This window comes from Haliotis cracherodii, unplaced genomic scaffold (genome assembly GCF_022045235.1).
Source record: "Haliotis cracherodii isolate W230 unplaced genomic scaffold, xgHalCrac1.p SCAF_6, whole genome shotgun sequence".
NCBI classification, from domain to species: Eukaryota; Metazoa; Mollusca; class Gastropoda; order Lepetellida; family Haliotidae; genus Haliotis; species Haliotis cracherodii.
Genome location: NW_027266319.1, coordinates 22,316,941 through 22,333,858, shown reverse-complemented (window position 1 = coordinate 22,333,858; position 16,918 = coordinate 22,316,941). Strand labels below are relative to the sequence as shown.

The window sequence follows — 16,918 nt, the reverse complement described above, 5'->3', positions numbered from 1 at the left end:
AAGACGGAACCCGGTCACAAAAATGGCCATGAGAGGGACACGAGTCGCTATTCGGCTTGTCCCGGAATAACACGAGTTGGTCACGAATGCAAATCATAATGTGCACACGTTGTAACTGTTACGCAGAGTAAAAGCAAAGAAAGAGTATTCTGTACCAACCTTTAAAGCTTGAAAACACATCTAATAAATAGGTTAAAACCAGTAAATACGGATTTTAAGCACATTATACTATAATAAAGGAGGATGCTTTTATAAGTTTTCAATAGAAAGCTCCACGCGGCAATAAATTGCTATAGGTCCCTTTCATTCACAAAATTAATGTCTAATTTCTCCCCACATGGGGACTCAGTATAGCACATGGTATGGCTTGGTTTTATAATGCAACAACGACTCTCCTATATGTTGAATGGCATTCTGATATTGAAAAACAAACAGACTGTTGGGCATAGATTCTATGATAATTATCTGTGAGTTAATTGCCCTGAACACTCCCATTACCATAGCTTCGATTGTGTGGGCATGTGTTGATAAGAAGTTATGAATGAAAGCATTATGTATCTCTTTCAAGTCACCGACATGTAATAGCACTGACACATGTCGTTATTGTAACTACCAAATGCCCCTTTGTGCAAATGAACACGAATTTATTTACGATTGTCGTTATTGCCTAGGAAGAGTCCATTATTAACATAGGTACTTGCACCTGCCTAAGATTGGCAGTTTAAGGGTCAGGCTGTAGCGGTTGGGTGTGATATATTATTGGAGATCAAATCTTTAAGGGCTTCTTCCGTTTCTAGAGTCCTCACACCTGTAACAGACTTACCTGGTCGGCCCTTTGATGACAAGGGACGCCGACCTCCTACTGTGCTAACTGACCAATGGTCAGGGGACGCTGCACGAACCATCTGTCGCGTGCTGTTACTTGAGGTCTCGGTTTTGAAAATTGACATCCAACAGTTTCTCAATGAATAACCTGCTACAGATACTAAGAGAAGAGGTGGTAAGTACGCTTTCTGCATATATTTCTCACATATATTCAGTAACAGTTATGTTAATTCGTCAAAAACAATCCAAATTATCCCCCAGTATATTTTTAGTGTGTGATCGGTCCACTTTAAAGCAGGGTGTGCTGTGTGTGCGTGCTCACTCAGTGAGTGAGTGAGTAAGTGAGTGAGTGAGTGAGTGTAAAAATGACATAGTAAAAATCGAAAAGTAAATTAATTAGCGAGTGAGTGACGTCAGCTCACGCCGCTTTGAACAGAATTACGACGCCTTAGACAACTTGGCCCGCACGTGCCTCCAGATGTACATCATCCTATAGTTTGTAAATGATTCATTATTTCAACCAGTGAATATGGTAGTACGCTGCTTTTAGCAATATTGTCGCAATATCATGGCGAGAGACACGAAATGGACTTCGCACATTGTACCCATGTGGGGAATCGAACCCGGGCCCTCGGCGTGTCGACTGAACGCTTTCACCACAAGGCTAGCCAACCGCCCCTATCCCCCCCCCCCCCCCCCCCAAATGAAAACATGGACCGCAAATATCAGTTTATTCAAAGTGTTTTTTTTTTATCTTTAGATCTAATGTGATCAACGTTAAAAAAGGGTATTAAATGATTTTTTAAGACGCCTTGAAAGCCAGCGTTTTTATTAGACATTAATGAGGGGGAGACGTTTTTATGGCTGCCGTTGATTCGAAGACCGGCACTAAGATCGGCGTATAGGGCAAGACCCGGCGATACCCCACACAAACCGGCTTACAGTTCGGCGCCGTGTTCTTGTTCATGTATTCCCCTGAATGACAATAATACAAACTGGGCCGCGCAGCGTGACTGGGCTGTAGTACATTGCTTTGATTTAACATATTCTCCTGGAAAAAAGTTAAGTACCAGTTAATCAAAGTTTCCAGCTAAATTTGGTATTGTTTTAATCGTACCCTGTATTACGTTTCAAAGGAAACACGTTGGTTTCTGTTTACAAATTTGTATACTCATATTGTACATGTATTTGGAAAGATGTAAACAAACTTTAAAAATAAATTGTATTATTGTCTGACATGTGTTTAATGACAAACTTACATGCGAAATACGTGCATGACAAATAATTATGAAAATATATATTAAAACATTCCAAATTGTAATTTCAGCATCTGGCTGAGACATACCTGGTTTACTATCGCACTGCAAACAGTGTGTCTGTCCCCATCGCGTTCGTTGATAATCTTTTGTCGGAGTAATAGACTAACGCTTTGTCAGACAACAGCTCTATCTAAAATAAAGAGGAAATCAAGTGAGATTGGAGGTTCATAACCTGTGGAAAATCTAGACTTGCTTCATTTGGGTTCATAGCATTACACTAAGGGGTGGGGGTAGGGAACATAATATAGTTAATTTTTTATAGTGTAAACTATCAAAGTAACAATTAACCTCAGTATCTACAGTCCAGCAGTATCAGTATCTACAGTTGGTGTTTGCCATTCGTCACTCCTAAAACTGGTTTTGACTGTAATCCGCCCGACACTGGTTGTCGCTGTCAAATTCTCCTGTGTGTATAACGTGTTTGGTACAGAAGCAGTTTCTGTTCCCGGTAGTCAGACTTGCGCTTTATTTACAACGGTCTTTATCGGTCGCGTTCCCCACTTATACATCACATCCATTATGGATTTAATAAAGGATGCCATCGAGCGATACCCAAAGGCTGGAAGACCTAATATAACACGTGGCCTACGCATGTCAGACTGGAATTCCGTTTCTGCACACGACACTAGTCAGGACTTATGGGAAGAAAAAACAAGTGATACAAAAAAATAGCACGATACTGAAAGCCTCGTTCTGGGATGAAGCAGCGCTTGGAATAAGCAATCAATAGCTACCCCAATTCACGCTGCTAATGGCCGACACTTTTATTCGCAACAAGCGTTACGTATAAACAGCGGTCATAGGGCGACATCGCGGTTTAGGAATGTTTTCTGGGGTTGATTGTCTTTTCTACTGTAAATATAAACAACACAGCAACTGTGAAGATAAAATCACAGGTATTGGAAGATATTCACATGATATTGACTGTGATGATTATTTGCCACAGAATATTTAATCGCCTAACTGTAAAATCAAGTTTATGTGTTTGGATAAAATGACACGCGCGATATGTGCATATTACAAATTTTACGAGACAGCAGATGGGGAAATGATTGCCCCATCACGCTTGACGGGAGTAATTGAGGATACTTAATTGAACCGTCGCCGCTGCACTACACCCACCCCACCCCCCACCCCTCACCCCTCACTCCCACCCTCACCCCCACCCTCCAGATACACTCGACCCCGGAGTACCTACTGTAGTCGGAGATAAACATGTCTACTTTTATTTAATGCTACTAAATACAGAAGCACCAAGGGAGGTAAGTGTGAAAGCTTAACCTGTGATCCTATGTTTGCGTAACATGGTTTGTAAGACACTTGAATTATTGAATAACCTGGAGTATAATATTACTTGCTTTATGATATGATTGTATACACTTGTGTTGCTTTGACCGAAGACGTAAAATTCAAATGGCGGGACAATAACCTATAGTGTCGACGTGTCGCTAAGTTTACAGGCGGCAACAAAGGAGCAATATTTTGGAATTAAAGTAGATGGCTCAAAGAGTCTGCGTAACCTGTTTGATTGTTTACATTGTCACACTATAAAATTTAATCAAATCGACGTGTGGACTCCTTATAGCTTCATATCAGCTGTTCATTGAATGGTTATTATAGTAATATCAACGGATGAAGCCAATGATATGAAAAATTAATATGAAAACAACAGTTAATGATAACTCGACCAATATCTATTTGCCAGCGCATAAGAAATGTGCAGATTTGAGTTTGTAATTCTTTAAATTCTCACCCCAATAAACAGATGTACACTTTTAAACTTCTACATATATAGGAGCGCTGTTCGCTGGTATAACGTATTGCGTGTATATATTTCCAAACAAATGTCTACCAAAATAACACCACTAAGCATCGCTACATATACTAATTGGTGAGATGGGAGTTTAACGTCGGGATCAAGATTGTTGCGCTTATATTGTGACGTGCATGCATGTGTGTGTTTTTTTTAGTGTGTGCTTTAGTGTGTGTGTGTGTGTGTGCTTTAGTGTGTGTGTGTGCTTTAGTGTGTGTGTGCTTTAGTGTGTGTGTGTGTGTGTGTGCGTGCGCGCGCTTTAGTGTGTGTGTGTGTGTGTGTGCTTTAGTCTCTCTGTGTGTGTGTGTGTGTGTGTGTGTGTGTGTGTGTGTGTGTGTGTGTGTGTGTGTGTGTGTGTGTGTGTGTGTGTGTGTGTGTGTGTGTGTGTGTGTGTGTGTGTGTGTGTGTGTGTGTGTGTGTGCTTGAACTAGTCCAGACTGATGCCGATTTAGAGTGTAGCAACCCGTGACACTTTGCCGCAGTTTAACATGAATACCCCACACAATATACTGAGTCCGAGCCGATCAGTCCTTATTTGCGCTGGGTAGGGTAACAACACGTACCATATTTTAACGCCTTTTGGCATGACGCGATGTGGGATCGAACCCACGACCTTCCGCTTTCCGGGCAGACGCTATATCCACTAGACCAAGGAGGCGGGCTGGTATTTCCATAGAGAAGTACTTCAACAGTTTGGATAATATCTTCTAAATCACACAGTACCGCCTCCGTGGTCTAGTGGTAGAGCGTCCGCCCGGAGAGCGGAAGGTCCGTGGTTCGATCCCGAAAGATGTTATACCAAAAGAAGTTAAAAGATGGTACTTGTTGTTACCCTTTCTGGCGCTTAGCATTATGGGGTTGAAACAAGGAGTGGTCGGCTCGGAGTCAGTATACTGTGTCTGAGTGGGCTATTCATGTTAAACTGCGACATGGTATCTCAGTGTGCTAGCACTATAAATCGGCATCCGTCCGGATTAGTACAAGCAGCCACACACACACACACACGTGCATGCACGTCGCTATATAAGTGCAAAAATCTTGAACGCGACGTTAAACCCAATTTCACCTTTAAATCACACAAGAAAAGAAGTGCACGTATAATATATCCTTATGCTCCTGAGTACGCTGTGAAGTTAAACACTAAAAGTAAGATAATAAAAGTACGTATCCAATTTGACTGGAACAATATTGTCTATTCTGAACAGTTGTCAAATGTTTAGATGTGTGAATCACATGACCCTTGTTGCATCAACAGCAGCGGAATAAACATCAGCGCTTGCGACATCATCCATCCTTGTCTTTCCTGGACAATCGATCATATCAGTCTGTAGAAGTCTAATACAGTAAAGTACGGTTATAACGAACTCAAAGGGACTACTAATTTTAGTTCGTTTTAACCGTAGTTCGTTATAAGCATATATACAGCATAACTACAGCAAATAGTCGGGACCAAAAGTAAGTTCGTTATATCCGTCAGTTCGTTTTAAGCGTGTTCGTTATAACCGTAGTTTACTGTATTAACTTTCTAGATATATCCATCAATAAATAACCATGTCGTTACAAACAATATATGTAGTCAGGTTCATCTAATCAACTCTAATGGCACTAGTCAACATTTAAAACACTCCAGAGTGACATACACCTGTGTAGAACTATCGGTGTAGAAATAGTCAGAAATTTCAGTATGAACATTTAGAATTTTAAATAAAATACCTACCGACCCTCACGAGCATTTCAATGTTTGCTACATAAACTAAACTTAAGTTGACATGTTGACAATGCGAGGACTCAATCTACCCCCTTTATACATCCCCCTTTACTTGGAGTCTTAGTGTATATGTTAGATGACTCACTCACTATTCACGGTTAAATTATCCCCTCGCAGGTTTTTAAGTTTAACAATCAATTAAACCCAGCGGGTAGTTGAACGGCTATTCAAACCTCAGCCTTGGCCAAATGAGTAATTACCTGCACGGACCACGACACAGACAAACTAGATATATACCCGTGACAAAACCTGTCATAGACCGAGATCAGCTGGAAAGGAACCGATCTACCCCTCTGTACCCGGATTGGCTTAGGTTCTCTATTCTGTTGCTCCACATACCCGGTAAATTCGCCTTGAATTGCTACCCGTGAGTTGACGACAGGTGCACGGTTCGACTTTTTTCAATGTAGGCAAGTGCCATTATTTTGAGATATTGTGTTCTCGTAATTTGAGACCCTCACTTTCGCTGTCGTCACGCTATTCCTTTATTCCTGCTGTTTCTCAACTTGATTCTTGGGGTATAAAAAACACCCAAAACTTTTAGGTTGTTGATTACGGTTTTCCTGTCTCTTGTCACTGTCGGGGTGGTATTTCAACTAGATTTCATTTCACGTTTGATTTTTTTCTAAGGGTAGACATTTTTTTTGTTTAATGGTTAACATACCTTGAATTCTTCTTGAAAAAAAAATACAAATATGATGTTCAATTAATATGAGGCTTTTTAAAGCATGGCGTATTTTTGTGGGAGAGAGGGTGGTGCGGTGTGGGAGATAGTGTCTTACAGTCTCATAGTGTCAGTTTAATAGTTTCCAAATAACGCAAAGTGACATATTCACAAACTTCAAATAGGTGTTCGTTTCAAATAATAATAGGACATAATAGAGATTGATTGGTTACAATGTGTGACCTGGCTGATTGTGTGTCATCGAACCCCGATGGTGTTGCCCTTTACTTATGCTCTATCAACCACTGGTTCATCCTATGCCGTGGGTGTATGAGTGAGTTAGTGTGAATTTACGCCGATTTTAGCAATATTCTATGGTGGTGGACACTAGTAATGGGCTTCACACTGTACCAACCATATGGGAAATCGAACCCGGGTCTTCAATTCCGACGAGCTAACCCTTTTCCACCTGGCTACCTCACTTCCCCTGTCCGGATACAACGACTCGCAATCAACCAAGTCACCGACCCTGACCACAAATACAGCAACATCGTGTTAATGGCATTCGACTTAGCGACGTTTCACTGTATTTCAAATCAAGCAGTGTGTTCGTTTGATTGTTTATTGTTTAACGCCGCACTCAGTAATATTCCAGCTATATAACGACGGTCTGTAAACTTTCGAATCTGGACCAGGCAAACCAGTGGTTGACATCATGAGCATCGATCTACGCAATTGGGATACGATGGCATGCATCAACCAAGTTAGCGAGCCTGACCACCCTATCCCGATAATCGCCTCTTAGAAGCATAGTCGCCTCTTACGGCAGGCACGGGTTGCTGCAAACCTATTCTCTACCCGGATCTTCAGGGGTCTCACACGAGTTCGAACTGTCTGTACAATAAGACTCCTTGGTGGAGTGGGGCCCTGGATCCGAAACGTATCAAAGCATTAATGAGAGTTTGTGGCAAATACATGGACAACACAACTCCATGGAACTGTAGTTACACGGGTAATTATATATATTAAACGTGTCTATTGTGTACGTCGCCACGTCAAGGTGTTGACAGGTGATGATCATGCGCAAGAAAGAGACAACGAAAAAGCTTCTAACACATTCTTTTGATCTTCAAAGAGATGAGGTTAAGACATGCCTAGCTGTGATAAACACAATTAACTCGACTTTTATCAGAGCCATAAAACTTGTGACGCTATAATATTACAGGGGGCTAGCTCAGAACACCATTCTCACCCCCACCCCATCCCATGCTCGTCCCCACTGACCAACAGAGCTAGCCACCAAGGGCCTTAACGACATTATTTACGACATCAAAGACTGACATGCGGTAATGTTCTGTCACGATTTGCGACAGTAGACGGTGAAGCGCCACTGGTGACACCCCCTTTAATTCAGCTCCATTAACTGCGGTAACCCGGCGACGTGCATCTGTTGGCATGTCGATGAATGCTGTCTCGCCTGGCGGACAGGTATGCGGTAATTGGATGGCTCGAACTCTACATCGCGTTACTGAAATAACGTTGCATCAAATATCTAAAATGTGTAACAAAATATCCCCAAATACCTTCAATGTAAAAATAAATAATTATGATTGAAGAGAATGTTCGAACGTTGAACTTTGATTTTTTTTTAATCAGAGCTAACGTTTTTAAGTTCGCTGCAGATGTATGTCACATCGCCTATTGCTGGTTCGGGGTTAATTGTGCACGCTTGTGAAATCCTCGGGGGTGAGGTAGGTGGGCATGGGTGTGGGTGTGGGTGTGGGTGTGTGGGGTGTGTGAATGAGGGGTTGGGTCGGCTGTATTAACTCCGAAGCTGTATAGATCTACCTAATGCTTGTAAGAAATAGCCTACTAAGAGAGTCTAGCCATGTGGGATTCGCATATTGAGGAATCGGGTCTTCGGCCCGAAAACGCTTTGTCCCTGGTCCCTTGTGGGCGGAGGGTAGGTGGGGAGGTAGGATGTTGTCTGGGGAATAGTTTGAAAAAAGTTATTTGTTCCTGTTCATGAAATACAGGAATGAAAATAATTGTCGCTTGAAAATGCCGAGAGTAGTGACCGAATATTATCCACTCTGTGGTAAGCTTCGCAGCCAACACCCAACACGCTGAATTCCATGAGCTATCTCAAATCCCAATTGCGTCTATAAAGTAATGTTGCTATGACACGTGCGTCAAAGGCAGAATGTAGGCAATTAAGTAATAATTAAACTTTAAAGTTACGAAATTTATAGTTACTACGATAAGGCTGATTATCTAATAAAAGACCTGGGTCTTCAGCAACCCATGCTTGCCGTAAGGGCCCATCAACGGAATCGGGTGGCTAGGCTCTCTGACTTGGTTGATGCTTGTGATCGTATCGTATTGCGTAGATCTATGCTCATGATCTCAATCACTGGAGTGTCTGGTCCAGACTCGATACTGTACAGACCCCCGTCATATAGCTGGAATATTGCTGAGTGCGGCGTTAAACAACGACCAACCAAACACGTCTAATAAAAGTCACTCATTTAAACGTATATATGTATAACCGGCGGTCTGAGATTTATCTAACATAACCTGTAGTTACTTGTTTAAACTGTTTTATACCGCAGGCATAATATTAGATGATAACCATATAAATACACTACCGAGCAAAAGAAAGTATATCTGAAAATTGGATTTATTGGTTTATTGGTTTATAAAAACTGAAAACTGTAACACTGCTAATGCACGGTCAATTTTCATCAAATCGCCATCTTGTTTGTTTCAATTTAAGCTACCATCAAAGATATCGTTGTTGTTTTTTAAAATGTATAATAACGTGGAATAAAATATATCCATGAAATGTTCAAATGTAAACAGTTTATATAAAAACATGTTTTCTTTTAATGAAACACGACCTAACATCACCTCACTACAAATTCCTAAGTGGATTATGTCCAAGAGCGAAACATTTCTTTTTCAACAGACAGAAAGCGTAACTCAACGTAAGATTACGTCTATAAGTAATGAATTGACAATAGGGGGTGAAGACTTAATATTTTCCACCAAATATACATCAAACGACGACCCCTCTGGGCCTTACGTCACCCCCACCACAGACACAGAAACGTCCACAAACGCATGTCACTGTAGGGGACGGGAGTAGCAGGGGTCATAAAACTAAACAAATACTTCATAGATGAGTATATAGACTCTTATAGATACATCAAGGGCAGCGCGTCTCGGCCGTTTCATGCCCCGTACTGCGGGACGCTGTGTTGTGAGGGACTTCTGGCGCAAATAAAAAATGATGTCTCCAGGCGATATAACTACGCATTCAGGTGTGCTTTGTGGTCTTTGTTGTTTGTAAAGCGTGTAATTGTTTTCTTCCTTCGGGTCTTAAGGGACGGTGTTTTGATGCTTTCATGTTGGAGTTGCGTGTCAGATTTTACGCGAATTCGTGATAAAGTTACACGGTTAACAGTATATCTGGCACACTATAGACACTGCTGGTGATGTTACTTGCTTGTTTTTGTGTGTAGGACACCAGGGATTTACTCGCCCGAGTTTGAAAGGGGCGAGTCTGGTGTCGTTGGGGTCCTCATGTTCCCGTCTTGCGCTAAGGGTCACAGAAACCAGTCAAACAAAGAGCCGCACTTGGGTGGTGGAATACAAGATATATACACCTGTGCCCCGTTTCACAAAGCGAACTTAAGTCTACAACATTGTCGTAACTTATTTCTATTAACAAAGATTTACGGTTGTCGTAACTCATGTACACCAATTTTAACTCACTCATGAACGACACATAAAATTGCAACAGTCGAAACTTAGGTCAACGTAGGCCGTACGTTGAGAGTTACCATAACATAGACTGACGACACTCGTAACATAGAATTACGGCAATCGAAACTCATTTACGTTACATAGACTTACGACAGACGTAACTCATTTACGTTACATAGAATTACGACACTCGTAACTCATTTACGTTAACATAGAATTACGACAATCGAAACTCATTTACGTTATCATAGACTAACGACAGACGTAACTCATTTACGTTAATATGGAGTAACGACAGTCGTGACACCTCTATCGGGGTTAACATCTCGTTAACATTGACTTTCGGCCCTACGGTCCAATAGTTAACTGAGGTCTTTGTTCTTCCGGAGTTTAACATTATTGATCCCAGAAAAGTCTTCTTTGTATTTTTCGCGTTATAAAGTTTTTATATAAACCGGTGTATGTTATGTATCTAGAAACAAATATAGGTTGACGGATGTCCTAAAATGAGGACTGAGGAATATGGTTTTACGCCGCTTTTAGCAACAATCTAGCAATATCACGGAGGGGGACTCCAGAAATGGGCTCCACACATTGTACCCATGTGGGGAATCGAACCCGGGCCTTCGATGTGACGAGCGAAGGCTTTAACCACTAGGCTACCCCAACGTCCCTGTCCTAAATGCCTTTTAAGGAGTGTCTAGACTCGAGTCGGTTGTCCTAGATTCAACTTGTTCAAACATGTTTTTTGCTAACTCATGATGTAAAATCTACGAGTAAATGAATGCCGAAATTACAGATCACGTGTCTTAACGTCTAGCCCCAATGAAGATGTGGATTGGAATTGGTATTTATAGCAATCCATGCTGGTCGTAAGAGGCGAATAACGGGATCGGGAGGTCGTAGACCCTAGTTGACGGTACAAATGCTTTGCAAACCCTGCAATCGACCTAAATCCGCACGCCAGTTTACGAACCGGATGTCGATTTCGTAACGCGATTTTGAATAGGCCATGTATATACTTGTTAGTCCCTCACAACACAGCGTCCCGCAGTACGGGTACTCCGAAAGTACAGCCTAGTTCGGCAAGGATGAAAACTTGACTTTAAAACTCCCTTGCCTTGGGAAGTGTGTTCGTGTGTGAGACTGTAGTGATTGAGTGGGTAAGTGAGTGAGTGAGGCTGGAGTGAGTGGTTGAGGCAGTGGTTGAGTGAGTGAGTGAGCGAGTGAACGAGCGAGTGGGAAGGATTTGGGTAGGTGAGTGAGAAGGTGATTGGCTGAACAAATGTATGAATGAACGAATGCATGGGAGAGGGACGGGGTGAGCGAGTGAGGCTTTATGACGCTTTTATCAAAGTGACGTTAATATCAAGAAAGATCTCACACATTGTAGTGACCATGGGTGTCCCAGTTGTTCGACGTGCAGAGTTGCGTCCCTTGAGCACGCCAGAAACCTATGATTGTGGGTACGAACCCCGGTTCCACCCGATTATGTTTCTACGTTAGTGTCAGCACCATACCCGTGGTCGCGGGTTTCACAGAATTGGTGAATCACGGGATTTCCTTCCACATTAAGCTGACACGCCACGATATAACTGGAATAATATTAAAAGCGGCGTTAAACCCAACTCACTCACTCACTCACTCACTCACATACTGTACCCACTCAGGAAATCAAACCCGAGCAAGCGCTCAAGACACCCTATCCCTCACAGTTACCATGACAATACCTTCACATAGACCCATGTCGGGACGTACCTATCTCTCATATCTACACTGACATTCCCCGACCTCGGCAGGGAAGACAATACAAATTGTTCATTCGTAAAACCGTTCAGGTGAGTAAACAATACTTTCAAATGTTAAGAAGTTTAATATATATGCATGTGGATGAAATGTCACGTGTTTTGTTGGGAAGTCCGAACACCCTCAAGCTCCCCAGCTTCTATTACTCCCATTGCATAAGCAACGTAAATATTCCCTGGCATTGACGTAACGTGTGTGTATATTTAGACTTAGCACATTCCACGATTTCTTAGCGTCAATGTCACAAGGCATGTCCTTAAAATCCATGCTCAAATATGTCGTCTCGCTTCCTTTTGTTATTTATCGCGAAAGGCGCATGTGAGTCTTACTGGAGTTGACCCATCGCGTGATTAGGGAATGTACAGGGTTTGCTCTCGGAGATGTGGATCTGTTGAAGAGCTGTTGACTGGTCATTATACCACCAGCACACACACTTCCAGGGGGTGACGTCATGTGGGGTCAGGCCAACGCGTAAGTTGCGAGTATTCGTTTGTAGACTTGTCTGCAGATGAGGCAGCAGTGGCGTCATACAAGGTAATGTGCTGTGTCTAATTGATCGGGGACGGATGAAATGTGTGTCCACTCTCGTTGTCTCGAACCCGGCGGTTATATGTGTCAGTTATATTGCTGGTATATATAGGCTGGGAATATGGATATTTTTAGGGATTTCTTTTGTAGAGAAGAGTGAGCACACTATTACAGATGATAAATATACAAAAATATTCATGATCCCTAATTGTTTTGTTCAGTATACCAATAACGCCATGAAAATTGAACGGTACTAATTATATTTAGGTGCACCTTGTTAAATCGAAGTCCTGGCACTATCCAATGCATTCTGAAATATCCAAAGTTCGACACAGGCGGAGTACCGATATTAAGTCATAGCACCTGTAGTGATTCTTTCGGGACAGCGCTACATCGTCTTAAACGATATATCGAGCCATTAGAGTTCGAGTTAATGATGTATTACTGTGAACTGTATGGATGTTGAATCGCAGTTTCTCTGTAAACAAAATTCCATTTCATTTTTGCTTCAGTGGTTGATTATAGGTTATATAACTGGTGGGCATCGCTGTTAGTCAGAATCATAGAATTAGTTCTAGATTATGTGAGTGGGTATGGTTTCACGCCGCTTTTAGCATAATTCCGTCAAAATGGCGGCATGAGACACCAGAAATGGCCCTCACACGTTGTACCCATGTGGGGAATCAAACCCCGGTCTTCGGCGTGACGAGCAAACGCTTTAACCACTAGGCTGCTCGACCGGCCCTCTAGATTAAAGCAATAGCTCATGATCTTAGGGAATAACGGATTATCTACCCCCGAACTGTGCATAACTGTGTCCACACGCCGGCGAGTGACTTTCAAAACTAATTCACGGGGGACAAACAATCCGTAATATGAATGTGCTTGCAAGAAAATATAGATCCATTGTACTAATGACGTCACGCAAAAAGAAGTGACATCATCAATGGATGACGTCATCTTTGTGAATTTAGACAATTCTCGCTTACAATTTCCAATGGTGTGTTTTAACGCCCCACTCTTAATCACAACTAAACCCCGATGCTATAACTATATTTGATAGAAGTGGGCGTGGTGTATCCATGCTATCCAACCAGTTTCCCTGGGATGGTACCAATTAGCTATAATAAAATGGTATATAATGAATTAGCTATAGATTCCAAACCTTGATTCAGTTGTTTAGGGTTTCCTTTCTTACGACAAGCAAAGTCGCCTTTTTCATGAAGTATGGGTTGCTGAAGACCTATTGTACCCCATATCTTCCTATTGTTATTGATATTGACATTATTACCCTGTCATGATGTTGGGATCTAAATAACTGTAATTAGGTAGCTCACCGATATGCTAGGAGAAAATAAGAACATTCATTCATAAGTTCTGTCTAGAGAATGACAATGTTCAACGGCCTGTTGCTCGTTTAGGTCAACGTTTTGTACACAATGCCATGTGTGAGACGGTATCGGGCATCAAATCTTAAAAAAACCAGCAGCACCGCGACATGGAATAATGGTTAAAAGGAACAGGGATATCGAATGATCTGATTTACTTAACCACAGCAGGTACCGGGCCATCGAACGAACTTTTCAGCTCAGATATTCGATGTCCCGGGCCATGACCACTGATACGTTGACCCTGTGGCATTAAGGTAATAGCTATCAACATAACTATTAAACACTATCCACATGATGGCAGCGAACTGTCTCACTCGACGCGTTTCGGTCAAACAGGACCTCGTTCGGAACAATACGGAAGCTGATATTGTTCACGTGACTATCACATGACAGACTAACATCTAGTCTCTAAAATGAACATATTTTAAGAAAAAAATACTTTTAAAATTATAGTTATAAAAATATTATAAAAAGGACCCCAGAGACTTTCTTCATTTTCATTAACTGTAGTAATCTAGACTTGACATATATTATAGACTTGCATGTACTGGATTGGCTATATTTGTTTCAGGGTCTGTGTGACAGACTACTCACATGGCACAACACAACCTTCCGGCAGTCATGACCCTTATATAACTGTCCAAACTCTTTTAGGTTAGCCTTGTCCAACGTGTACACATAATTTCTGTAACGAACTACTAGAGAATTGCGGCAGGATCTGTCGTTATTCGGTTCACAGTGAATATCACTACACCATTTGTCTCCCCGAGGTATAACGTAGGGAGCGGAACAAGCCGATTGGAGCCGAATGCAGACTTCCATTATGCATGTATCGCGGCTATGGTGGAAGTGTCACAAGCGTATATATTTCATCTCGACGTAAATAAACCCCAGATGACCTCCCGCTGACCACATACTTGCACACACTCTGCACATTACCACGACATCGCCGTCGGTATCCCGCGTGTATTGTCACTGACAGAGAAACACAACACGGGGGCGTGCATCTTTTTCATGGGGCACTGTCTACAGATTTATTGGCGCATTGTGAAGTACAGGAAGTTGGTATATCGGCACATCCGGTCCTGTACGTGTACGTGATGGTCACCATTGTGCGCTATCATATCTCATTGTACCGCATCGCGAAGTAGGAATTGTCCCGGTGTTGAGAAGTCACGTCCATCTTGACATTACCTATAAATCTTTAAGAAACGTGATGAATACAGCATTGGGAATTGACACTCGATTGTGCATTGACTAAAACAGGACACAATGATATGTTTTTTTATGAGATGTTGACCCGATCAGTGTGATAACAGTCCTGTTTGATCACAACGCTCTGTAAATTCATAAACCTATTGGAGAGGGCTTTGCCCTGGTCTCGTCCCGCCCGTTTTATGGGTGATATCACCCATAACTAAAGACCCCTATACCTATTCACACACTCACCCTACCCCATCACATTCCACATATCCCACCGCCATCCCCGCCACGCCGTATACATCACATCCATACCTCCACACATCACACCGCACACACCATACCCCACAGATCACACCGCACACACCATACATCACACATCACACCGCACACACCATACATCACACATCACACCGCACACACCATACACCACACATCACACCGCAAACACCATACACCACACATCACACCGCACACACCATACACCACACATCACACCGCACACACCATACACCACACATCACACCGCACACACCATACCCCACACATCACACCGCACACACCATACCCCACACATCACACCGCATACACCATACACCACACATCACACCGCACACACCATACACCATACCGCACACACCATACACCACACATCACACCGCACACACCATACATCACACATCACACCACACACACAATACCCCACACATCACACCGCACACACCATACACCACACATCACACCGCACACACCATACATCACACATCACACCACACACACAATACCCCACACATCACACCGCACACACCATACACCACACATCACACCGCACACACCATACCCCACACATCACACCGCACACACCATACACCATACCGCACACACCATACACCACACATCACACCGCACACACCATACACCATACCGCACACACCATACACCACACATCACACCGCACACACCATACACAACACACCATACCTCCACACATCACACCGCACACATCATACACCACACATCACACCGCACACACCATACACCAGAGATTACACCGCACACATCATACACCATACCGCACACACCATACACCACACATCACACCGCACACACCATACACCACACATCACACCGCACACACCATACACCACACATCACACCGCACACCACACACCATACACCACACACCATACACCACACATCATACACCACACATCACACCGCACACATCATACACCACACATCACACCGCACACACCATACACCACACATCACACCGCATACACCATACACCACACATCACACCGCACACACCATACACCACAGATCACACCGCACACACCATACGCCACACATCACACCGCACACACCATACATCACACCGCACACACCATAGACCACACATAACATTGCACACACACACCATACACCACATATCACACCGCACACACCATACACCACATATCACACCGCACACACCACACATCACACCGCACACACCACACATCACACCGCACACACCATACACCACATATCACACCGCACACACCATACCCCACACATCACACCGCACACACCATACACCACATATCACACCGCACACACCATACATCACATTGCACACACCATACACCACACATCACATTGCGCGCGCGCACGCACACACACACACACACACACACCACATCACATCACATCACATCACATCACATCACATCACACAACACCACCAGTTACGGCACACATCACAACACACGACACATACACCACATCCCACCACGCACACATACCACATGCCCCCCCCCCCCCCCCCCCACACACACACACACACTTTCTGTT

The 16,918-nt window shown here is 43.0% G+C and overlaps 1 protein-coding gene across 2 annotated transcripts in view; it reads left to right on the top strand.

The window, feature by feature from the left end:
* Positions 1–930: 930 nt before the first annotated feature.
* Positions 931–16,918, top strand: part of LOC139445158 (uncharacterized) — a 41,716-nt gene continuing 25,728 nt past the window's right edge. For both annotated transcript variants that reach the window (XM_071226263.1, XM_071226265.1), the window contains exon 1: positions 931–1,000. In XM_071226263.1, coding sequence (XP_071082364.1) covers positions 965–1,000 — 36 coding nt within the window. In that variant the 5' untranslated portion in view covers positions 931–964. The remainder of the gene's footprint in view (positions 1,001–16,918) is intronic.